Source organism: Cygnus olor, chromosome 3 (assembly GCF_009769625.2).
Source record: "Cygnus olor isolate bCygOlo1 chromosome 3, bCygOlo1.pri.v2, whole genome shotgun sequence".
Taxonomy (NCBI): domain Eukaryota; kingdom Metazoa; phylum Chordata; class Aves; order Anseriformes; family Anatidae; genus Cygnus; species Cygnus olor.
This window is the reverse complement of record NC_049171.1, coordinates 116,617,854-116,644,006: the sequence shown is the minus strand read 5'-3', so window position 1 is coordinate 116,644,006 and position 26,153 is coordinate 116,617,854. Positions and strand designations below refer to the sequence as shown.

The window sequence follows — 26,153 nt, the reverse complement described above, 5'->3', positions numbered from 1 at the left end:
CTACAAATTAGCTAAAAAAAAGCAACACTCAAAGGCATTTTTTCCACAAGGACTTATTCCAACAAGTTTCAACTTCTTCAACCAGTTGGTGAAGCACTAAATCTCCCACAGGAGTTCTACACACATGCATGGAAGTACGTATAGATAAACAGGATAAGCCTTTCCTCTTCTAATATAATCCACGAATAGCAGTAATTCCTTTGCACCAGATTTCCCCAAGAAGTTCACCTTTCACCAAACACACCAGATCTGGAAAATTCACAAAGTAAAGCTTTGTAAAACTACAAATAAGCTGGATATTTTAATGAAGTGTTAAGAAAACAACAGAGTTCCTGACAGTTGCGTGTTCACGTTCAGCATTCAGATTGCAAATCAATTTCTGTACAAAGCACAGGGTGAAAAGAATGGCTTCTCACCTCTTCTCAGAGTTCAGATTATAGAAACCACCAATTTGCTGCACAAAATGGGAAAAAAAAGTTACAACATATGCTTAAACAACATAAATTAAATAGCCACAAGTACGTTTAATTACAGCATGACATTTTACATGCAGCATTCAATGATCAACACAACCACTTTCTTCTGAAGAGCGTAAGATTACTTTTCAGGTTGTCCCAGCATCCTGACAACTATAAATGCGTGGCTTAGCCTATAAAAACCCTCACTTACTAGCTCCTTGCAATGACAAATCTAAAGCGAAGTATATAACAAAGTAAGCAAACTTCCTTTTTCCATTTTTCCTTAATGTTTTGTTATTGTTGTTGTTTGTTTTAAATGTAAGTATATCACAAAAGCCGTTCCACACGCACGTTGAGAATTTGTATCTCCCTCACTAGCAAGCTCTGCTCTGTACAGCAGGAGACTTAACAGAACTTGCTGGAAGCACCAAGACACCACCATAGCGCTGCCATCATCCACAGGAAACTTCTGACTGATATTTCTCATCTTTTCCAGATCAGACCTGAGCAGACAGTGGTCAAGAGAACACAGGAAAGAGGAAAAATTTATTATGGAAGACAGTGAAACATGAAGGGACAAAACTATATGTATACAACAACACTGAAGATAATAAAGCAAGGTGGAGGACAGAGAACAGCAGAAAGAGATACAGACAAGCAGAACGGAAAACTGAGAAATGGAAAAAATCATGAGGACAGAAAAAACTTTGAAAGACAGCTAATAGAAGGGTTGCAATAATGATGAGGCACTGGACAGAGTAGGAATATTATCAAGTACTTAGGTGAAATTAAATACTCAAAGTAGAAAATACAAGAAATAACAGGAGCCCAGTAAACACTGCTTTCCCCTTCCAATTTCTAAAATGCCAAATTGCAAACTGCTTGTCACTTGTCTACAGAACACAACTGCAGGACACAAGATCTGCTCTTCTCACTTAACCTTACTTGAACACAGGAAGACAGAAGTAAACTGCAGATGACATGGAGAAATCAAAGTAGTGAGGAATTAAAAGTCGCAAAAAGAAAAATTGGTATTAACAATGGAAGGACGTATCTTACCATTTAACATGGCAGAAAAAATATACAAAAAAGAACTCTACAAATTAAAAGGAAGTCTCCTAATCCCCCCTGCGGCCATATAAGTCCCTCTATGCAAGAGAAAACAAAACCTCTGGTCCTCCAAACACCCAGGCAACACCTCCATGCAGGTCAGGCGGAGAGAAATAGGGCCAGCGTCTGCTCTCCAAGGTCCTGCCCCCTCAGCTGCAGCACACAGCTCCCAGCCCAAGCGTCCTCTTACCAGCGGTTTCCCACTACGCTCCCCATCACCTGAGCATCTAAGGACACTTACAGCAGCTGGTCTCGCCAAGGAGTGGCACTGACAACATCCGGAACAGACTACAACACAACACCCTGGACATGTCTCAGGAATTGCTCGGGATTTCCACATCTGGAAGACTACCCTTGCAGAGGAAGCGCCATATAGCACCAAAAGACATGAAAGAAAAAGTAACGGGAAGTTTTCACAGGGAATGAAACGACTTCAAGTTCTACACTATTCAAATATTTTTTAAAAAGTCAAATGGTAAGAGATGGAAAGAGTTTTTCTTTCTTTCTTGAATTTCGCTAGTTACTCACATAACTAAGCAGGAATTACCGTAAAGTCTGTGTATGCCCAATAGTAGGAAGGGGGGGAACATCTACAGAACAAAACTTGTGAACCTTTACTATAACCAAACAAATGAATTTCCTTAATACGACATGTGGTAACAAACGTAAGGAAGTCAATTTCTACAGCTTCCCTAAGCTTTAAGGATAAGATTTCACTATACACAAAGAAAAATCTCAGCAAATACATGTCAACAGCCCATAACTCACAACAAAACTCAGCAGAATGGGATTTACGTAACTAATCTTCAGCATCAGTGATCAAGCAGCTTGAGCAATGAGAAAGAACCAGTCTTCGGCAGCCTGAACAGGAAAAGTTTCAGGACAAAATCATTTTTAATCACATCAAATAGCATGAACCAAAATCACTGTACAGAACGAACGCTGAAATATCTCGCTAAAAATAGAAGCCTTTCAGCTATGAAAGTCAGAGTTTATCTTTCAATTGCCTTGCAATTACAAACAAGAAGTAAAAACTATTTTATCTTAGCGTCACCTTCCCTTTTGCTTTAACAGTTCACAGTTAAAAAGATGTAAGTTCCTCCTCTCATTTTTTTCCGCTGGTTATTCTGATTTATTTGGAGCAGTACTTCACCACAGTCCATGATAACTACAATTTGGGAAATACTGCTATGAAGAAAGTTATTTTCATTTTCCTCTAAGTCTGGTTGCTCATCCCCTTAAATGCATCAAAGACAAAAGTAAACATGGAAGACAGTGAATATAAAGTTTATAAATAATTATAAAGCTTTTCTTCAATGGAAGAAAGCAAAGATTTAGGTTAGCATCGTAAAGTTGGGAATTACTCCGATAACTCCCCAATGGAATCTCTGCAAAGGTTCTGAACGTAAAAATATTGAGGAATTAGAATTTAAATAAGTAAATAAAGGCACGATGCAGCAGAGGCAACTGTCTTGAAGTCTTGCACAAGATGAATAGGCATAGTCGAATAGTCCAATAAAACTCTAGATCTGCACAAAAACCTACAGGTAGTCAAATAATTGATACTAAAGCTTACAGTCAGCCACTTGCCCAACTGTAGCTCTTACAGACTGAGTGATGCTGATAACGCAACATTTGGGATATTCTTATTATAAAATATATGTATTATCTAAAATAATACATGATGCATGCATCTACAACATAAAATATTCATCCTCTCCAGAGTCCAAATACCAGGCTGAACAATGCACTGTTCTGGAATATATTTATTTCTTCTCTACCTCACGGTAAACACCTTGAGTCCAACTTTAAGTCTCTTCTTTGTACCTTCCACACGCCAGGATTCCGTGACAAGAAGACAGGTCAAGCATCTTCAGCATCCAAATTAAGGGTTATCCTGAACTATACAAATAGCAATAAAACACTCCAGTATCTCAAGTGTTTTATGGACCTGATCATATTGGAAGGAGTTCTGCAGCCTAGCTGACAGTGATAATGGACAGAAGACTAAAATCTGTAGTAGTACATCCAGTAGCACATCCATATGTAGTGTTACATCCATCTCTCATGCTTAAGTAAACTCACTTGTGTTTAGTGTTTTTTTTTAATGATTTATAAAATATTTAAGAAAAAACATAATGACAAATATGGCCTAAAAGCTTGTGTAACAATAATATCTAGAAGCCTCTACTGATAAATGTGAACTGATTTTATAAGGCTTCAGTGTTGCTAGACAAAAACAGTTGGGCTAAAGAGGCAATCACTGAAGAAAGTGAAGCAGAACACTGGGAATAAACACTTAAGTTTCCAGAACCAGAGAACTGCAAATAACCTAGGCCTGCCAATGTTACCTAAAACCATGACTGCCACTCTGTACCAAAACCCATTTTCCAAGTTTGGTGTTCTTTTTTTTGTTTGTTTTGTTTTTTGTTTTTTAAACTTTTATAAAAACAAACCAAATGTAAACTGAAACCATCTATGGAGTTTTAAGTCAACATACATCAACACCCGCTGTGGTCCCACAGGGAAGCCTCTTAGGCAACCAAGGCTCTCTGCAACATGTCACAGCCAGGATTACAAGCGCAGCTGACTCAGGACCAGTATGAGAATCTCAGATTTCCACTTCAGGCTCAGAAGAGGCAGTCCCAGGCACACATCAGCAATCTTAAACACCTATATCATGGAGCATCACGTACTCCACACTTTTAAGTGAAGGCTGTGTAGGTGTCCAACGATAGAATGGTTTTGCTGATACCTGGAAACCACCGCTGTGCGACACAGTGACCTGCAACACTGTGGTGTAAGAGACTTGAGAGAGAAAAATACATGTTTATGTTACATTTTTATATTTTCTGAGTTAACTAATAATTAGTTCATGATTATATTAATATCTGCATAGTACCTAGCAAAACAGAATTATCCTGATCAGGGCCTCTGGACAGCACAGCAATGTAAATATTACTGAAGAACAAATGAAACTCAATATAATCCCTCCTAAACTAACAAGAACTGGCATCCAAAGAAACCAAGGAATGTACAGCGTATTGATACCATGGTTCATTTTAGGACACAGAATGCTGGAAATTAACATAAAAGCACAATGTCCTCTACATACTTTTCCTGTAGAAAGCAAGTACATTTAAATGAGCCCTTCTCATGAGAATCTGTTAAGCCTTTTATAAGTAAGTGCCCTTATCTTAAACTTTAAAAATAAAAATAAAATAAGGCTACTTCAAGTGTTTATGTTGAGAAAGATTAATTCAGAAAGCAGACTACCCTCTATATAGACTTCTATTAAACCTTGCCTAGGAAAACTAAGTGATGCTAACACACCTAGAGTGCTCAGCAAGAAATTAAACCATTCAAGCGAGCAACAGATCTTGCAATACAAAAACTGCTTTAAAGCCTATTTCATAGATGACATTGTGCTTCATGGAGTTCCTGGATCAAATCATAACTTGAAACTGCTACTACTTCTCAGGAAAGATCCTCAAGATCAGGGAACTTACTGGGTTTCATACTTAATCAACTGCTGATAGTAAAGATGCTGTAAGAAAAAGCAACACTGCTGCTTCTCTCCATAAAACACTGCCTGCTTGTCATGCTTAGGTATAGTAATGAAACTTTGTGTTAAATACACACACACACACCCCTTTGGTCAAACAAAATACATTTTTAAACTAGTTTTCCTATTCCACAAGAACTCACCTGGCACTTGAAAACACTGTAGAAGTATGCCCACCAACTGGATACCTGTTACAAAATCAGACCTGAGAACCTCGAATCTTGCAATGAGCTCCAGCGAGACAACCCTGGGCCTACACAAAGGTGTCTGCTAGACAACAGCTCTAGCTCTGCACACCGTGATGGGGTGTGGATTAGTATTTTAACAGTTTACAAGAACTAATATGCTTATTATAAAAATATGCCCAGCTGCTTGCAGAATCACAAAGTTCCATCCTTCTGTCCTCCATAAGTTGCTAACTTCTTCTGAGGAAAACTGGAGCTCCCCATGTGTTCTTTTCCACACAATCCATTAGGAGTTGTTAGTCATTTCACTTTCTAAGTGACCTGTCATACAATTGATACCAAATAATTATTTTGTAAACATTAGGGCAAATGAAGAGAAAAGGCAGTATGTACTCTCTGTAAAAATATTTAGTTTAGCAAGAAATTTCTAAAACAAAGTAGATGATGTTTCCTGGACCTCTTTCAAAATACTGTTTCAGTAGTTTCAGTGAAGAGGCAATCCCAAATGCTCAGCGGGCAGAAAAGGAAACTGCTGGCAGTCTCTGGCTCACACATTTTGGGCATGACCTCATTCTTCACTACTACTTTCCATTTCTGCTGCAATGCTTTAAAAACCAAGACCTGACATTGTTTTTGTACGTTAAGATTAAATATTACTTAAGAAATACACAAAATACAACTTGAAGTTACAAAAAAAGTATATCGCCCTTGTAAATCCTTCTCATAGCAGGAACGCAGGTGACATACACAATGCACCGTATCATATGTCTCAGTATCCAAACACATACACAAAGTATTTATGTTTTCTTAAAGCATCCTTGTTCCTCTGGATGGAAGACCAAATCCAGTGTTATTTGACCAGCATTTCTGGAACTTCATTATACAACAGCAATGGTGCACAATTTCCCTATGGTTCTATAATGGATGGTTCTGTGTAATTTAAAATACAAACTTGCTATTTATGAAAAGAAAATTTGGCTGTAAATAGCAAGTTTGTATTTTAAATTACACAGAACCAGCCATTATATTATCTAGACCATACTTTATCAAAAACCCAGTATTGTAGTGATTTATGATACTACTTTATTTATGATACTACTTTATCTGTAAGGGAATATCTACATGCCTGCATCCCAACTACCTTGAAACGGTTCTAGAAATAAATTCATACTGGAAATTCAGAGATTTCCTGAAATACCAAGTTTAACACTGCATTTTTTTTCTACTTAATTATATCAATCTTGATCAAGTTTAAACAACGATTACGTATCAGCCCATCAAAACCAACTGAAGTTATCTCTTCCAGCAAACAGTTGTCATGGGCACACCATTGATAATTTAGACCTATTTTGAACCTACTGTTTAAATAAGCACTCAGTCTATAATACCAATGTATTCCCTACCTCTGCAGTTGAGAAAGATAAGATACACATGCTAAATTAAGTAATCATCTCAACAATTGTTCAAAACAAGATATAAGAATCACAAACTTAGCAAACTCAACAAGCACTTTTAAGGACCCAACAGTTCTCTGATATTAACCTTTTAATCTGATTTATTCCCATCTCCAGACTCTCCTGAAAGTTAGTTTTACACACACGTTTTTGCTTTCCAGATAAAATGCTGACTGCTGCTGAATATCATATTTCCCCAGCAAGTAAGAGGCCAACTCTCACCTATCGTAGTACCTACTGATAGATTTTAGCAAAGAATGAATACCACATGCAATTAGGCCTCACGAGAGTTTTTTTTTTAAATAAACAGAAAAAAAAAAGAAGGCAAGCTCTACCCGGGTACCATTCTAGGAAGCATTCTGTGTTTCAATTTATTGGAAGCTGATTTGCTTCTAAACCGACTGTGGTGTGCAACCAGGAAAATGTTTACATTTAAGATTTCAGATAGCTAAACTTCCCACTAATCACCAACTTCAAGAGGTAAGTTGATTAAATTCCTCAGCATCTCCCAGAAATACCGTTTTGGGGTCTTTGTTCAGGAAGCAGCTCCCCAAGACGGCCCAGGAAGGGAGGAAGGTGCCTCGCAGCCCGCGGAGAACCGCGAGCAGGTTCCAGGGGACACGCGAGGCCTACTGCAGGGGGGGGCGAGGGGATTTCGTGCCCCAAACGAGACGGGGATCGCCGGGGGGCTACCTGCCGTGCCACCCCCCGGCCCTCCCCACTCTCCAGCCAGCACCTGTGCAGGGGGAAACTTCGGGGGGAAGCAGGAGAGCACCCCCGAGGCGGAGCCCCCAGGATCTCCTTCCCCCGCCGAGCCCGGCCGCTCTCCTCAGGGCGCCGGCTCCCACCGCCGTGTCCCTTCCCCTCGGCCCCGCGGCTCACGGCGGGCGGCCGAGGGGAGGCATGAGCCCTCGGAGCCGGCTTTAAAAGGCGGCCGGCCCAGGCCCGGCCTCCAGCTGCTGAGCAGCCCCCGGAGCGGCTCGCGGGCAGCTCCTCAACGAGCCGGAGCCAGCTAGGCCCCGCTGCGGCTGCCGGCGGCGGGCTCCGTCCCCGCCCGGCCCCACACGCACACACCTGGGGGGGCTCCTCGGCCAAACGGGGGAGATGCGGGGGCATGGGGACAGGCCTCGGGGAAGAGGGCAAGGCGGGGAGGGGGGGGGGGGCCGCGGAGCGGGCAGGTTTCCCCTTCGGCGGCCACCCCGCGGCCGGGAGGCCCGAGCCTGGCGGCGAGGAGGAGGAAGGGCGGGAGGAAGGAGGCGAAGCGGGGCCGTAAGCCAGCCCCTGCGGGGGCCGCGGGGTCCCGGGCCGGGCCGGGGAGCGCCGGGGGGAAGGGTAGCAGGGGAGGGCGGCCGCACTTACTCTCATTTAACACCTCCAGCAGCTCGGCGCAGCTCTCACACATTGTTCATTAACAGCAGCAGCCGCCGCCGCCGCCTCCTCCCGACCATTGATTGATCCGCTCGGTGCTGCTGATTGATGATTGATGGGGGCCGGGGCGGGGGTCAGCCGGGGGGAGGGGAGGGAGGGGGCGGGAAGGGAAGGGCAGGGCAGGGCAGGGACGGGCAGGGAGAGGGGGAAGAGGCCGGGGCCGGTCTGGGATCGGGGAGGGGGGGATGGGGCGGCTGATCAATGCAAATGAGCCTGTGGCGGCGGCGGCGGCGGCGGGGAGGAGAAGCCGAGTCACTCACTGGCTCCCAGTGGCTCCACGCGCCGCCATTTTGCTGAGGGGGAAGGAGGAGGAGGGGACGGCGGCGACGGGGGGGGGACGGGGCGCTCGGGCTCAGCTCGGCAGTTTCCGACCAGGCAGCGGGAGAAGGCGGCCGGGTCCCTCCTCCCGTCCCTCTCGCCCCGCCTTCCCCCTCGGGCCGAGGAGGAGGAGGAGGAGGAGGAAGGGGCCGGGCCGGCAGCCGGGGCCGCCGGGCTAAAATGGCGGCGGCGGCGGCGGCGGTTGCGGCACCTCGCGCGCCTCGGGTAGGGCGGGAAGCGCCGAACCCTGCCCGCCTCCCGTGACGGGGGAGCCGGGCCGTGCTGCTCGCTGCCCCGCAGCTCCGGACAGCCTCTGCTGAGCCACCCGGGCTCGCTTTGTGCTCCCTCGCCGTTATTAAACTCTTGAGCCAAGCTGGAGGCTGTTTCTTCGGCCCGGGCGGGAGGTGGCAGGCTCGTGTGGGGAGGCGCGGCGGGAGGAGAGCGGCCGCGGCCCTTCGGGACCTCCGGCCTGAAGGGAGCGCTTACCGCGTCGCGCCGGGCTCCAGCGAGAGCTTTGTCGGCACGCTGCGACGCGAGAAGGCTTCCTATTGCCAGGAGGTCTCTCGTCTTTTACGTGTTACTGGCGTTTTCCTCTGGCGGGGCGCGGGAAGGAAGGAAGGCGCGGCGGCCATCTCCTTCCCGCCCAGCGCTGCTGAGGGGAGCCCGAGCGGCGGCTGCTGAGGTGACTGCCGGGAGGCGCCTGGGGGCTCTTCCGAGCCCGGCATCCCGAAAATAAAATGCTTGAAGTGCTACGGTATTGTTACGTGCAAATAACTGCATTTTATTTATTTTTTTTTTACCTCCTGTGTGGCGGAGTTCTCGATCCTGCTGAAAGAGGGGTTTGCTACATTGGTAGACAGTGCATGATAGATGCCTAACGTCAAGTGCCGCTTCTGTAAATAGTTGAAAATACCCCCATTTTCATGAAAAGGTCTTAAAAAAAATCCTATAACTTAAGTTCTTTATTATTTTTCTAAACAAAGTGGCACAATTTATGCCGATTACAACTACAATTTAACTGTCTACTAGGCACACTTCGAATTGCTGCTTCAGACCTCTGGAAGACAATTGTTCAAGCAGCAGTTTCCTGTAAAAAAAAAAAAAAAAATTTTTTTTTTTAAACCCATGAAATCGTGCACACGCGCGTTCTCGTTCTCGTCTTCCCGAATCCATGCAATTTGAACCTGCATCACGTTATATACCTTGGCTGGTCGTTCTCCGCTAAGCAGGCACTCCTATAGTATTTCGTAGTGGTTTTTATTTGTGTAGTACCACCCAGCGGTGAGTTACTGCATTACTCTGAGTGATGCTACTTCACTGACTCGTACATAGGATTAAGGAAACAAATTATTAATAGCTGCAATGCAGATGCGGTATGGTTTAGTAGACAGTAAAATAAATCAAAATTGCCAAATTAGGAAAAAAATGGATAGCTGTTTTGTGTTCCTCAGTGACTGACTTAAATGGAGAAAATACGAAATATGAGTTTGATGTCATTGCTGAAATCCAGTTCTGTCTTTTTTGATTTCCATATGCATATTCATATGGGCTGTGATAACAACGCTAGTGCTTGTATACGTAACCTCCCGCTTCACGTACACAGAATGCTCTCCTAACCATGATCAAGTTCAGTTTGTTAAGTGAAGACAATGAAGAACAGCACTGCTTCAAAATGAGACAAGTTTTTGTAGTCAATGTTCCTAGAGGTACTGAACCCTGCAGGGCTTTTTTTGTTTGTGTGATTTCCTTCAGGTAGCCTGAAAACTTGTATAATGGAAAAGAGCAGTCCAGAGTTTAAAATAATCACATTTTGCCTGTGCTTGAAGTAGGGCATCACCAGCCACCTTTCTTCTCTAAAACGGTTTTCAAAGCTTGAAATCTGTGAAAAGGTAGATCAGAGGCTTTATGTCACGTGTAGACATAGTGTAATTTTTTTCACTTGATACTGTGCTGGCTTACCCTCAAGGAGTCTATGATATTATTTCAATTATTTCTCTTTGAAATATGTCATATGCTGAATAGTTTCAGTATTTGCTGGAATACCTTTTACTTCTTACCACTATCAGAATTTCTTATTGTAATTAGAAGCTGGGTCTGTACAAAGATAAGCTTATAAGGCATCTTACCTTTGGCATACCAAGCTAATATGAACACCATATCTCAAAGAAATCATGTTTATTTGCTTCCCTAATGTTTAGCAACATTTTGCGCGGGTATTCCTGCTAGCATGGAATGAATCAATGGCTATTCAATTTACGTGAGTCATCTGCATCTGGAAAAGGATTACATTTTTGATAGAAAATGTAGTTCCACTCTGCATAATCTAATTTGAATTTGCATTTCTCTTTGCCCTCTTCCTTCCTTATACAGACCTTGTAGTCCATTTAATCATGGATGCAAAATTAACTGCTAAAACATCTCGAAAGATTGTTTTTCTGACAAATCATCTCTTTGATCTGATTGCACAGCCACACAAACACCAGAGTAAGCGCAAGGAAAGGGGCCTTTTGAAGCATGGTATCACATGCCAAGTTCAGTGAATACAACAGAGGAATATGGGTGACCTTGAGTGTCTCCTACTTTTGTACAGGCTTGGAACATTGCCAAATACTTTTTACTGCACACAGGAGTCTTTTTTTTTTTTTTTAATAAAGATGAAATTGCAGTTTTAAAATTAAATGCTAGCTTCCAAACAGAAGCTGTAAGTGTTGGTGATAGTGATCATCAGCTGCTGGTTCATCTATTCATTGCTTATTTTCTCTTGGCCTTTATTCCCTGTGTGCCATCCTTGCAAGGTTGTTTGATCCCCAGGAGGCCCTCTTTCCTTCCCTTGACTGTGTTGCTGCTCTTAATCTGGAACTACTTCCTCTGGTAAACTACCAGCACAGTTTTTCTAAAGTAATTGAAGATAAATGCAAGACCTGAACAAAAGTAAAACTCTATATCCAAGCTTGGGACTGGATGAAGGGTTTGCAAACATACATGTTCTCTCCAAAATGAGCCCCACTGTGTACCAATGCTGGATTAATACTGTAGTCTTGGCATTCTTCAGGGGAAAGATGAAGATAACCATTCACCAAAAGAGAAAAAGCCTGATGTGGATTAGGGTTTCAGGTGGTAAGGCTGATGATCATGGCCACCGTTCGTTTTCTAGAGTGCTTCAGCCTCTCCTAGCCTGCTTTGTGCACTCTATTTCTAAGCCTTCATTTAGTCTGAGGATTGTACCCAGCCTCATTCTGGGATAATCTGTCTCAGTGTGTTTCAATTGTTATTTTGATTATTTCAGTCCATAAAGTAGTAGTTATATGACTGATCATCCTTTTGATTCAAAAGCAAGCAGATAGCTCTTGTTCTCAGCATGAGTGACAGTACCATCAGTAAATGAACTGTCTTTCAACTTTAAATGAAGTCTCTAAAGTATGTGCACAACTTTTTCATACATTTGGACCTCTTTTGGACTCTTCACTGGTAAAGCATGCATTTATGACTGTCTTTGTAGAAATTTAATGATTGCTCAGTTGCAAGAAGTTAACCCAAGAAGCAAACTGCTCACAGGTAGACGCTCTGGAGACGGAGTTCACAGACTAAATATATAAATAAAATGATGGTCCTGATGGTCTTTCATGAAATTACAGATCCACAAATGCCTGCAGACTTGCAAAGAATTATTAAAAAACTGAGACAATATTTAAGAAGAGCAAGATTTAAATGTTATTAAAAAAATGTAGGCCCTTTTACATATTCTGATGGGAGACTTGAAAAATTGCTATTTAACTTTTAATGAAATGAAAATATGAGTGTCACTTTGAGCTTCTTGACTTCTGTCATTCTCATCTGTATTTGTAATTTTGAAAGTGTACCTCCCTTAACCCCATCTTTTATTATAATTAAGTGCTCTATTTTCTTCTTCCCACTTACTGCATGAAGAAACACTCACAGGTAGACACACGTATGAAGACCAAGAGCAGTGCAAGACCAGACAAAGTGCAGGTATGTATGTAGACAAAAAATGCTACTGCAGGTACAAGTTCTAATTGGATAAGATAGAAAGTTTTCTTGAAGAGACTGCTGGCAAAGAGGCTGAGTTAGCTACATTCTATTTTTAAGAAGTATACATTTCTGCCTGCATTTATCAAGCTGGCATAGCAGCTATCTATTACAGCACACTAACAGCTCCATCAGGTGGCCCAAGCAATCTTACCCAAATTTTTAAATACTGAAAGCAGAGAATGGCAAGAAACAGTTGTAACGTACACAGTCCTAACCTAGTTAAAAGTTCCCAAGACCATGCTGTTGTTCATCTTTGTTCTTCTCCAATATGAACAGTAGTAGAAAAGGTCTTCTGCCATCCAGCCAATATCAAAGTTTAAGCTGAAGCAAAGCATCAATTGTCTAATGTAAATATTTTCCCCAGGAAACGCCAGGGTTTTTGACTCATTATCATTCTAACATAGCATCTTTCTCTGGACACTACCAATTAGGATCCCAAACTATAAAATAGTTTATTTAGAGAGGCTTGAAAAAAGTGATCTGAAATTACCCATTTCCTTCTATAGTATTTGCACTGCTGAAAATAGAAGTATTCATGATTTTTTTTTTAATTTTTAAAATACAAACAGGATCTTCCCCACACACTCAATGAATGATTAGTGACTTCAGGTACTTTAAGTAATTAAGGTGCATTATACTTAAAATCTGTAAGAAAGCTCATGTGAAAAGTGATTCCCTCATCAACTGGAACAGCTAAACCTTTTTCCAAGAGAACATTGTTGGTTAGTCAGCCTTGGACAATGAAATAAGGATCTCCTAAATGTACAAGTCAAAAAATAAGTTAAGTCCCAAGAAATCATACACTGGTGCCTTCATAAAGGGCAGGGAAGAGAGAGGTATGTTGTTTTACTCAAGTTTGGCAACAATTTTTTTTATATAGTTTTGCTCTATTATATTTGAAGACACATGCGGGGAGAAAGAGAAAAAAATCTAGGTATATCTTTCAGCAAATAAGTAATACCTGGGTCAATAATCATTTATCTAAAGGGACAGATGGGCTCTGAGGCACAAACAGTGCTAATGAGAGTCCCTCACATTAGTCAGTCTCCACACATTCTAATGGTGCATCATTTGCAGCATCTTTTCCTGATTTTCCCCCCCATGAAGAAACCCACAGCCAATGTTTTATGGCCTTTCCGGTGCTAAAGGCTATTAGAAGTAACTCTTCAAGGTTTCTTGAGTGATGAGCATTTCTAAAGCTTTTTGCATAAATATTAACTTTATTGGAAAATAGTTCACTTAACCAATCAGATTAACACACACCAAATTATTCAAGTTAAAAAAAAAAAACTAACCTAAAATGCTTTGGAAAATAATCTGCTTCAGTTACAGTAGCAAACACATGGTAGCCTAAAACAAGTACTTGGGGGTGTCTTCATCAGCTAACAGGCAATCAAGTCATGTAAACACAGAAAACACCCTGTAATATTTTTGTTAATGAGTGTACCTAGAGTACATAGAATTATTTTCTTTTAAAATCTGTATAGAAATATGCACAAAGTAAACATTGGTTTACATATAATTACAAGTTGTAGTTATTTATATGATGGGTTCATGCTTTTTATCCATTTATTTTCATTTCCAGAGTGCGCATTCAAACTAGTATCTGGAACTTTCTTAGTTGTACATTATAATTATTTTCCACATTCAGGATAACTTCACTAGAAATATGCACACACCCTTCCCCCCCCAAGTCTTTAATGGTATCAAGAGCTCTGCATAAGCTGAATTTTTATAGCATCTGCAGAGATCAGCAAAGGCACCAGTTCTGAAGATAACACCACAGTTTTTTTAGATTTAAAAGGGAAGTGAAAACTAACATTAAAATTTTTTTACTAGATCATCTAAAAGGTATCAAAATAATGAAACAATTCTTCTCTGAATCGCCTTTTTAAAAATACATTTAAGATGTTGTTTGAAAGTGTAGGTCAGGTTTAATTCTTTAGTTAACATCAGACCATGAGCCTCACGGACTTGCTTCAGTCTTGAACATTAAAGATGTACATAAAAGCATATATGTATTTTTCATTAAAAACTATTTTCTATGTACTGCTAATGTCACTGCATGTCAGAACTAATCTTGTTCTGTGACTCATGGGATATGGTCATTCTGAAGTCACGCTGTTGGGGGCATTTCCATTTTAATTTCTTACTGGTCTGCACAGCTTTTGATAATCTGTAGCTCTATAATGCTGCGACTCAGCCTGGTCAGAAGCAATTTTAATGGGCATTCCAAACGTATCCTTCAACAGTACTTCAAGTATTTTAAACTGCTTATTAAAGTACATACTGCCTTACGAGAACAGAAAGCCATACTTAATGGGACAGGAAGACATGGAAAAGCTTAAAGCACAAGTCTGACAAAAATGGAATTTTGCATCTAGCAGAGTAATTAACAATTTTGGTAGGCTATGTTTTAAGTCCTAGTCATAAAGGGTTTGAGGAACCTTCTCTCTACAGCTTAGCACTTTCAAATCACAGTATTTGTGATAAATGATGTTCCAGCAGTAGGAGCTTTGGTTTTTTAAGGCCAGCTAAGTTGAGCAATGGAGAGATGTTCACAAACAGAATGAGACCAGTACTTAAGACTGGAAACATTCTGGTCACAGCTAAATTCTATATGAACACTGCTACTTCATGCACTTCTACTTCAAAATGAATGTACAGTACAAAATTAACTACAGTATCCAAACTTACATAAAACATCTCCACAACTGTCTAACCTTGTTGTACAGCTCTGCATGAACGATTATACTTTGCATCACAGTAACAATCCTAAGACTACAAGACCAAAGAAATGGAAAAAACTGTGGGAGACTTTAATGTCAACTGTTAGAAAACAGAGGAAAGACATTACAAACATGGGGAAGCCAAGACTGTACACCATCTTAGTGTTCATACTGCTTGCTTTTCTTATCTGTAATTCATAAATCTGTGAAAATCATTTAACTACAAAACTTTAGGTAGAAAAATAACTGCAAATCTTGTCTATATGCGTTATTAATATGTACTAGTATCAATTGTTTAGTTGAGATACAGTGCGGTAACTCTTTGAAATAAATTACAAAGAGTCCATATAGAGAGAGCAAGAGTACCTTATTCCTGGCATTTTATAGCAATGTAGTATGGAATATTTTTAGTCATGGAGGTAAGTCAGAACAGCTACTGTACTTCCAAATAGAACCCAACTTATTTCATGTTAACTTTCGAGCATAGCCAAAGTCCTTGAGACTAGGGAAGCCAGAAGCAACAGCTATCTAGACCTCAAAGAACTTTTCCTATGCCTTCAGGATACAAATCTTTGATACGATCACAGCATTTTCATCCAATGAAAGAATAAGCCGAAGAAAGAAAAATAAATGTAAACCAAGTTTATTTTGCTTTTAAGTAGTGTTCTTTAAGCACTACAGCATGGTAAACAATGTAAATTAGTATAAGTCATCTCAAAAGCCAGAGTTGTTTTTTTTTTTTTATTTTATGAGTTGTTAAAAAGATGCAGCCTATTCTAACAGGATAAATATTTTAACCATTTCACTTCGAGTTAATGAAGGCTCACAAATGAGCAACACTCCTCATTGAGGAAAACAAAAAGCTGTTGTCGACAAAGCGACAGCACACACACAAAAACAAAAGAACTGTGTAAAAATAACTAACTGTACTGTGTTCCCATACTCTTTAGAAGTTGCTTTACAATGGGATGATATGCACATGATCTTGCTGCAAACTTGCCATACAACTTGCAAATACATGTAGCCTAGCCTTACCACTCAAGTCCAAAAAGCTGCTAACTGATCAAAAAAATGCAGCACTATAATCCTCTGCATAACAATTAACTAACTGTTTTACTTATTACCTTTTCTCCTAGACTGCAGGGCAGGCTAGAAAGAAAGTGATCCCAAATTAAAAATCGATACTCTTACAGGAAATTGTATAATTTTGCAATATAGTCTTTTACAACTTATGTTTTGCCTATTTTCCCCTTAGCCACAAAATGGGCATGAAGTAATTACTTTGAAAATGCATTAATTTTCAACTTCATGCAAATCTAAATAAAGATGACCAAACAAAAGCTTAAACAATGGAAGGATATTTCACAGAAAATTTCTTATACAAAAAACACATAAGAAAAAGGGCCACTAGGTGACATTTTAATTTACAAATTGGCATCATTTTGGTCAACAAATATCCAAGTGCTGTTTTCTTCTACCACAACAAAGTAGCTGTACAGAAAGAAAACTGCATAACTTGTTTTATTATTATTTTTTAATCACACATCTCCTCAGGAATTTCATGTGGATTAAGGATGCCAGGTACAGACATCTGAAGTTTATGCTTCTCCTCTTGAGCCTGCCGAAGGGCTGTTTCTCTTTCCTCCAAGAATAAATCTGATGTGTCTTCACCTGCAAATTCCTGTATAATTCACATGAAATCATTAGTTTATTGTCAAGCGCTTTACGAAGGCTACACCAGAATAATGCAGGAAACATCTTCCCTTCACGTTCCCTGTCAGACTTTTTGCTTGCTTTGCCTTCCATTCTTAAGGTCAGAATTAATATAAAGGAATGCAAAATTTTGTAAGATTTTCACCATGTCTTACATCAGATTTTTAAGCACTTTGTCACTATAACAGCATCATTGCTACTTTCAATTATCTGACTACTGTAGTCTCGACACTACTTCAACACACGCTTTCCTACAATCATCCTGAATTCTAGCATCTTTGGAAAAATAAAAGGCAGAGTGCTACTATGGTATGTTTCAAAACATGCCCCAGTCCCAAGCAGAATTGAAACAAAATCTGTTTTGCAGCCATTTTAGACAAATAGTATACATGAGTGCAAACAGCATCAAGTATTTAATCCCAATTTATACATGTAAGCCATGCTGAAATAGATTGCACGATCCACCATCCACAGATGCTCAAGTCATAAGAGATTTCTCCTGACATTTTAAATAGCAGTAAACCTTTATCTCCTCAAAAAACACTGTCCCGTAACTTCCAACATCAGCTTCCTGCTGAATAATCACTTTAAATCTCTTAAAACAAAGCATGCTGAACATACCTTAATTTGGACCAGGAAATCCCTTAGGTGCTCCTTGAAGGCAGGAATATCCTGGTTTAAACTGAAGAGTCCTGTTACAAACAGCTTAACCTGGGCACTAACAGTAAACAAACACATCAGTTAGTATTTCAAGACATAAGAAACCACTCAAAAGGATAAAATAACCACAGCACACTTACTCTTGCAGATGAGGAAACGCAGATTTGAGAAGGTTAGCAACGTACTCCTGAATAAACATTTGGTTGTTCACTGGATTTCCAGGGTTTAATGGAGTACTTATTTTTCCCTCTTCTACTAAGTTGAACATGTATGCAAGGATTGATGCATGCATTGTCAAACCTGAATGGATCAAAGTTATACATATGCTGTTATTATTGCTATTATTCAAAAACAGGTTATGTAACATTTTTTTTGACACTTAAAAGGATTGTTTTCATCAACCGGCTCACATATATGCATTCTTACCAGCAGTATGTGAAGTATCTGTTACGACTGAGAAAATGTGCTGAAGGATATCACAGAAATATGTCTGATAGAAACTCTGGGCAGCTGCCTCTTCTTGCGCAACGTTCTGTAGTAGAGTATAAAGTATTTGAAGTCCTGGAAAATATGCATAAAAGCAAAGATGACCAATATAACAGGATTAAAATCTCCATGCATCTTTCTGCCTTTCTGAAGTGGGACAAATGTCCCAGGAAATTCTGATAGGCATTGAGAAGTATTACACATGTAATGATTTTCTCAGGTAGCCGCTAGAGGGCTGTAGCCACATTATATATGGAGCACTGACTTCGTTTTTACTGTTAGGTAGCAGAACCATAAAGAAACAACCACGCCACTCTACTGGTGCCAGCAGAAGTGAAAAACTCTGTGGCAAAAGAAGTATTTGCAAATTTAAGAAAGGAAAATTACGTGAACACAGTTACCTTACTAGCTCAAATGACACTCAAAGGTATCTTTTCTCCCAATCCGTTCCACTCTACTATTGACTTGAAAACTAAGTGGCTTTGCAGCTTTTTTTTTTTTTAATCCAGTAGTCAAGACGCTGTTAGAATTGAGCACATACACACAGCTTCTCCTAGCCTCCCTTGATAACTCCCATACTGGGGGGCTTTTTCATTACTCAAGTCTGCTGAAAAATACAGCTGCTCAGTGAAACTTCATCTCAAGTTTAACTTGCTGTTGTCAAAAGGAAGCACCATTCTTTACAGTCTAAGGTGTTTCCATTTGCCACAGCTGGCTCCCAGACTGCGTTCACCCCAAGCGTTCATTTTTCTGTTGGGTTTTTCACTGGTTACTCAGCAACTGTCTTACTGAGGTAAAAAGTCAAACATCACAGGCAGCATAACAAAAGCAGAGCTAAAACACCAGTTTTAGCAGCAATGAGTTGTTGCATCAGTTCAGCCGTTTCAGAAGAAGAACCCTCACATGGAAGAGACAGCAAGCAGAAACTCTACTAGGGCACTCTTGCAGCTGTGGGAGTGAAACAGCATCCAACTTTCAGCACATTCATGTATACCTGATGGTCAACTTCAAACCAAGACAGGAAAATACGGCTTCTGTACAAATGCAATATAGCATTGTGCAACTAGAACACTATATTTGACTAAAGAAAAAGATACAGAGAAGTGGTATCTGGTACTGCAAGCGAAGTCTGCATATTTCATACTTAAAAATTCAGTTTACCTGTATCTGCAACATTTCTCATTGTATGTTTGAAAGCCCAAATAATAGAATCCAGAACAAGTTTGAACTGTGCAGGTGGAATGGCCAGGAATGCTGGGAAGCAATGAGAATTTACAGCCTGGAGTAGCAAGAAGAAGTTTGTTCTATGTTCAGGATATTCTTCAAAATCCTAGAAAGGATAATGGGAAAAAACAAAGTGAAAATTCCTGAAGAGATGAAAGATCCATCAGGGTATCTCCTGCTAAGAAGACTGAGTCAATACCCAATACAGAACAGCAGTTGGGCCCCCAGCTTAAATAAATTTGAATACAAAGCAAAGGTTACAATTCTGAATAAAATTTTTCTCCCTTGCTTTCATGACCCAAGCTTGATCAAACCGTCTTCTAGCATTACACAACACTGACAGGCTGAGCTACATTTTGTCAGTACACAACCTTAAGCACTATTCGCTGCGCAGATTTAAGACAGATGGTCTCAACACTTGTTAAGAACCTCTGTTACTACAGGGGTACAATTTCTGGTTCCACCCTATTGCAAAGTGGCTGGTAGCGCTCGAGTATTATGCAAGTACATATTGCAATTTTCATGCTACAGTTTGCATCAGCTTTGGTATTCAGTGAGGAAACACTCCAAGAGCTGATCAATACTTATATTCATAAATGTTAAAATTTTATTAATTTTAGTAGTTAGCCCTACACTAAGTATACTTCTGCTTCCAGAAGCATCACGTTCCAAGTTCCTGGAACAGAAAAACAACTAATAACTCCACTTTTTGTCTTCAGTTTCTAGGGAGCGTGATTTATCCAAAATTTAAATTTAGATACCTTATTTATCATATTTAATGTGCACTCAAAAACAGCATCAAATATCTGAGGTATTTCAGCAGTAATGTGTCCACCCAGCTTGTTTACAATGATAGCCATAGTACTAAGTACTTCAGGTTCTCTAGCAGCCGGCACATTTCTCTGGTAGTCAATGAGAACTGCATCCAACAAGGGAGGAACAAAGTTTTCAGCTACCTAAATAAAAGAGCAAGCCATGGTTATAACAATGCAGTTATTGCACAAAGTCTCAAGTGAACAGGTTATAGCTTAATTGTTTAGTTACAGAGATACCTTTCCTAACAAAGGAATACGTTACACAAACTTCCCACCCACTGTATCCATCCAGCAGTGGTTGCAAGACGATTCTCTTAAACCTTGCTCCCCCCTTAGGATCACCCTCAGCTAAAATTAACTGAAGCTTCTCAAACAGTTCAGGCCTACTTCTATATGATCACACTTTATCCTTCATTTTACAGTCCTCCTGAAACAAGTTCTTGTGAACAGGAACAGTGCTGACTGCTCTTTAGTCAGCAGCAGGACAGAGTTCTTACTGGTTTTGTCTTATGAGCTATTTGTATAAAATAAATTTACTTACCATCTGAGGATCATTGGACCTGCTCACCCAGCCAGAAATCAGTTTTAAAGTTTCCCTTTTTACAGTCCTCATACTTCTAATCAAAGGCTGCTTTGTTACCATTTCACCTGAAAAGTTTTAAAGCTTCACTTAATCTGGATGAAGTATACCAAACAGATTCACTTCAACTGATACCATAAACTCAGAATGCTTCATTTTTATACCCATGAAGACTTGCGCATATTCTGTGGATAAGAGCTACCTCCCCATTGTTCCAGCTCCATAGGTCCAAGTTGCTACTTAGCATTATAAAAGCGCTTCAGACAATACCCTACTTGCACAGATCCAAAACAACGTTTCAACTTAAAGAGTCTTGCACGTTCATTTTACTATCTGGACCAAGCTTACATCTGGTTCTCATTAAGTGATGGGGGCAATACGCAGTGTTCTAAAGCAAGCTCCTCGTTTCTCCCCAGACAGACCTAATCCTTCAGACTTACGTTTACACAAGGAGCCTCATTCTTAGTTGTTTCTCACACTGAGTCAATGTAATCTCATCAGTAAAACCTGTTCTAACTGAGTGCAAAGCCATACAACCATTACAGTACAACCAAGGGAAACCCTGGAAGACTGCAGCCAGGGAAACACGAGTAGAACTGCTTCTGGCACCAGAGAAATCATGGGCAAAATAGAGGCAATTGTGAAAACATACGCTGAGGCAAGCACAATCGCAGTAATTACTGCTCTAGGAGCATGTCCATACTAGAAGTCCTACCAACTGCTTCATAATCTTAAAAAAAAAAAAAAAAAGTTCTGGCCATTAGAGCTGCAGAATCAAAACACTGATTTCACAGCCAGTTTTATTACGAATTCTGAGAAGCTACTTCAAGGTCAACCAGCTGCTCACTTACAAAATATTACTTAACATTCACATTTCCATCTAGCGTCATCTGCATGGGCAAGAAAATTGGTCATAACACAGATGACTAATCCAATAACTGACTCATTTAATCTTGTCAAGAACTATTGTCGCAGCACATTCTACTTGGACACCATAGGCCCTAGCTTATCTAGCAAAAATTGGTCAGGTAATTGACAATTCCTTCTCAGTGATTACTGGTCTGCTTTATGACGACTTTGAGGCATCTTCACTGTAGTTCTGTATACTTCATTTCTGTAATAAAGCTATTTAGTAACAGTACCAGACTAAAACTCTGCCAACATTAAGAGATTCAACTCAAAGATAGTTTCCTCATATTCAAAAATCAGAATAAGCTAGAAGAATGCATGCTACAACTTGTCTCAGCAAGACAGGTATTAGTTTTAAGCAAGCACCTACAGTGCTTTGCATCTTTCACAAGCTTTCTTGCTTATAGCCTTCCTCCCTCCAGAAACAGAGCTTCTTTATTTGAATAAAGCATCCGGTGAACAACAACAACAAAAAAATCATCTAAGCAAGCACACTTTCAGCCATTCTCCACTTGCCCATACACTAAAAACACACAGTAAAATTAGCCTACTTGTAACATACTTGAAATCTGATTACATGCATTGCCAGTCCCATTTTCAAGAACAATATAGAATTTCTTACCATTAGCCTGAATAGCTGCAGAAATATTTTCACTTAGGCACTTGTACACATTCAGCATATCTAAATAAATTCTTCCAAGTTGAATCACAAAGGGGTGGCCAACTGCTTTACACGCTCTTACGTTGGTTTTCAGAATGCTACCAAGCTGCTTAACTGTTTCAGGATCCTTCAGAATATCAACATTCTGTCAAAAAATTGGAGTTCATTTTGTTTAATGAGTAAGAATGCCTTTTATCTTTTACTGCAACAACTATCACTTTAAAGAACTTGTCTTACACTGTATTGAAGAACATATTGCTGAAATTTACACATTATATGTACTGCTGTTTAATTCAGGGCACTTGCCACCCCCTCACATAGAGAACTGGGATAAAAACTTCAACTGAAGTTTTATTCAGTTGAACTTGTGGCCCAGGCAAAGGGGAGTCTCGAAAAAAAAAAAGCTATTTTTCTGATGACAAGTAATCATTTGCACAGAATTCCCTTCTCCTCAGAATCCTCCTTCTCCTTTACAGAACATGCAAAGCAGCATGTTCTGTAAAGTAATAAAAAATTGTCCTTTAAATCAGATTTAATTCAGTATTCTGTCATTTAACCCTCCTCTCTCCAAACAACACTTTTACTATCATGTCACAACCACTGCTTTATAGAAGTCCACCGCAGCTATGTATAACCTAATAGCAGGGAAAAAAAATAGCAAGTTTTCTTTACCTCAACACAGAATGCACTTAAAAATTATGGGCTTACTTTTGTTGCCTGTTGAATTATGCTGTCCCATACTTGATTAGGGAGCAACATGTATTTTTCTATCAGATGTTCCTGTACAGTCTGGTCTGTCTGTGCCCCAATCATGTATCCTACTGCTTCATAGAACGTATGCACCTGATTGGAAAAAGTCAAAGAGGAAGGTTAAAAGAATACGGAAAAGTTTATATTGTTCTCAACTAGCACGTAACAGAGACTGAAAATGGATTTCTACTGTCTAAACACCTTCTTCCCACTTGAGTTTACAGGACCTCTCTTCTTTTCTTACTCTCATCACATTTAAAGCAAAGCTCCATTCCCTTCTCTTCAAATGTCGCTACGTACATCCTGCAGTCTTCCTTCATTTTGCCACCATATCCTGAAGTGAGGAAGCTCAGGCATATGCCTTTAACTCTCAGGATACATCTCCATTTCTTTCTTTTACAGAACGTTGGGCTAACTTAAGAGCAAGATAATATTTATGTGCAAGCTCAAACTTAATACCTACTCTACCGAAGGCTTCAGTATATTGAAATACATCAATCTACATCATGTGTGCACTATGCTCTCTTAGAGGAGTGCATCCTCCCTAGAAGTACCCCCTTACTCCTGCACATACAAGACCCGTGTATTATAGTCAGATACTCTTCTTTCCCAAATCAGAACCTCCAAGTTAGATTCAGCATGTTATTCACTTGTAAAAACATTCTAGAAAACAAGATTTTAACTAAACACTTTAATTCTCCTTACAAGAAACCTAATTAAGATCTTAATAATGCAAACCAAATGTGCTCTTCATACCATAGCACTGTCAGTAACGAAAAAAATAAGCAATACAGTTCAAGTCTGGAAAACCATTCCTAGATTTCAGTCTTGAGTAAATTTTTATTGGGCTTTAGAAATTTACCCACACTCCTGAATTCAACATACCTGTTGTGGCTGAAGGTCACAGATGATTGTATTAATATTGTTCAAGATTTCATCAATAAATGGCATGACCTCTCCCACCTGAACCTGAACAAAATGTCGGCGGCATTTTTGTGCTATTTTTATGAAGGTATCACAAGCCATATCCTGGACGCCATCGTGGGTTTCTAAATTAAGTCAAGTCAATTACTGTTTAGTATTTTTCCCCAGACATGCATATGTATGAGCATCAACTTTTTCTTTTTAAAAAGTTAAGAGCAAATTAAAAAGATAATTACCATGCATAAATTCAAATAGCTTGTTGACTACTGTCTTCAAAAATTTCCAGTGAGCCCTCAAAAACCGTGGGTATTGACCTACTATGTACATTATATTTGATGCGATAATGGCTTTATTGTCTTTTCCTCGCTTTTGTTCACAGAGTCCCAGGAGATCCTACAATATAACATATTATTAGTTTCCTCCCCAGGTTTGTCCAGTTCAATTAAAAGCACTACAGAAGAAGTATAAAAGGCTGAAATGCGCTGTAATAAAGATACAGGAAAGTAGTTTCCATTACCAAGTTGAAAGCCCAAATAATTAAAAAAAATAGTTTACAACTGGAGCTATTATTTAAGTTTTAACTAAATCAGGAACACCATGTTTTCAGCCATGAAATCCATATTTTAGATGTAACTGATAATTTCTGCAGGGTAGACTTCAGCAACCCTCAGTGTTCGATACTGGCCAGCCAGCTGATATTAACAAAGATATAGATGCCACGCTTCAAACAGAGGAAACTAAATCCTCTGTATAAATTTGTATGACATGTTAAGAGTGAGGCAAGGTAGTCCTATAGAGAACATTTTCTTCCTGCACTCTTCTCGTGCACATATTTACCCAGAATTCACTTTGATCAAGGAGTGTCAAAAAAGCAACAGAAAAGGAGGGTTCTTATTGGTCAAAAATAATGTGGGTTATTTTGCCACTCGTTTCATTATTAATCCTTTTCCTTACGTTTTGCTTTGGAGATACCGAAGATTTCATGAAAATAAAATCTTCTCCCTCCAATTTTCACAGGGAAAAAGGTTATTTGGATTAATGCTTTGTTCATGACTGAAAAAATTATCAGCCTTAAATTCGGGATATGACATTTCCCATTAAATTATTCTAATTAACTTGTTTGCTATACATGGTAGCTTACTAAAATGTTAAAACAGTATCTTTTCAAATGTAGTTTATGCTCAAGAAATAAAGTGTGACAACACTATTAGTTCTGCACCATGATACCTTAATTACTGTAACAAGGAATCTTTTTTCATCTTCTTCATGCATTGCTCCACTGATTGAACCTATAGCCCAACATAGGGTATTCAAATTTTTCCACGACCATTCTGTCCCGTTCACTTGATTGTGAAGTTTTTCAGTCATTATTCGTTCCGTGTCTGCATAATCCAGATGCGTAAGGTACACTGAAAGACAATTAACATTAAGCAGGCACATTTTCAAGCAACAAGCCAAATCACATCTCTATAGACAAAACTGTGTTCTGTTCTAAGAAAAAGACAATGAAAATGTTAGTTAAGTGTAATGCTTCTTTTGTGAGCTTATGACAGAACGAACTAGAACTCTAAACCCGAATTTTTTTAAAACCCTATTTAAAGAAGGTATGCAAACAATACAAAAATTTATGTTAACTAAGGTCTCGTGTACCAATCAGATCAGTAAAGTTACTAAGTTAAATTATTAACAAAAGGCATTCATACTCATGGGCTATAGAAAATGTGGGACTGGCTAGCTACTGGGGACATTATACTGCGTTAATTAGTCAGTCAATTTTCCTCTGTGTCATTTCAGTATCATTAAATCTGCCATTAAAATGGAGATGGTACTCCTGAACAAGTCTGGATGGGAAGATTCAGGTATCACAACTCGGACACTTGCATCAGCTCTCTAATATAAAATTCTAAATCCCCAGAAATCAAGAGCAGTTTAAGGCCAGATTCAACAACAGATTTTTACAGTGCCTTAGAATGCAGGTTTCTCTGTGCTCTTGCTTTTTTAAAAGTGAATCTTCCATTAAGATTAATACACTGTAACCAATAATTAACACCAGAAATCAAACACTAACTAAACCTGTAAATATCAACCTGTATCTGGAAATATGATTAAGGATGAGGACATGCAGTAGCAATTC

General features: G+C 39.7%; 2 protein-coding genes and 1 long non-coding RNA gene across 12 annotated transcripts in view; 1 reads left to right on the top strand and 2 right to left on the bottom strand.

Moving 5' to 3' along the window:
• The window catches only part of USP34 (ubiquitin specific peptidase 34), a 129,604-nt gene extending 121,271 nt beyond the window's left edge, over positions 1–8,333 (bottom strand). For 6 of the 7 annotated variants that reach the window (XM_040550506.1, XM_040550509.1, XM_040550508.1 and 3 more), the window contains exon 1: positions 8,132–8,333. In XM_040550506.1, the coding sequence (XP_040406440.1) occupies positions 8,132–8,174 (43 nt within the window). In that variant the 5' untranslated portion in view covers positions 8,175–8,333. Of the gene's footprint in view, positions 1–4,068; positions 4,377–8,131 lie in introns of all 7 variants that reach the window. The other variant, XM_040550512.1, reaches the window with a different exon arrangement.
• A 453-nt stretch (positions 8,334–8,786) lies between these two features.
• On the top strand, positions 8,787–16,977 carry LOC121066828. The gene is made up of 3 exons (XR_005817981.1): positions 8,787–8,922; positions 8,956–9,272; positions 12,446–16,977. It is a non-coding gene; the product is annotated as an uncharacterized LOC121066828 (long non-coding RNA).
• XPO1 (exportin 1) overlaps positions 15,925–26,153 on the bottom strand; it is a 38,575-nt gene continuing 28,346 nt past the window's right edge. For all 4 annotated transcript variants that reach the window (XM_040550517.1, XM_040550516.1, XM_040550518.1 and 1 more), the window contains 12 exons: positions 25,247–25,428; positions 24,256–24,412; positions 23,981–24,144; positions 23,054–23,188; positions 22,307–22,490; positions 20,737–20,843; positions 20,142–20,336; positions 19,318–19,486; positions 18,097–18,231; positions 17,811–17,970; positions 17,632–17,728; positions 15,925–16,978 (listed from right to left, as the gene is read on the bottom strand). In XM_040550517.1, coding sequence (XP_040406451.1) covers positions 16,832–16,978; positions 17,632–17,728; positions 17,811–17,970; positions 18,097–18,231; positions 19,318–19,486; positions 20,142–20,336; positions 20,737–20,843; positions 22,307–22,490; positions 23,054–23,188; positions 23,981–24,144; positions 24,256–24,412; positions 25,247–25,428 — 1,832 coding nt within the window. In that variant the 3' untranslated portion in view covers positions 15,925–16,831. The remainder of the gene's footprint in view (positions 16,979–17,631; positions 17,729–17,810; positions 17,971–18,096; positions 18,232–19,317; positions 19,487–20,141; positions 20,337–20,736; positions 20,844–22,306; positions 22,491–23,053; positions 23,189–23,980; positions 24,145–24,255; positions 24,413–25,246; positions 25,429–26,153) is intronic.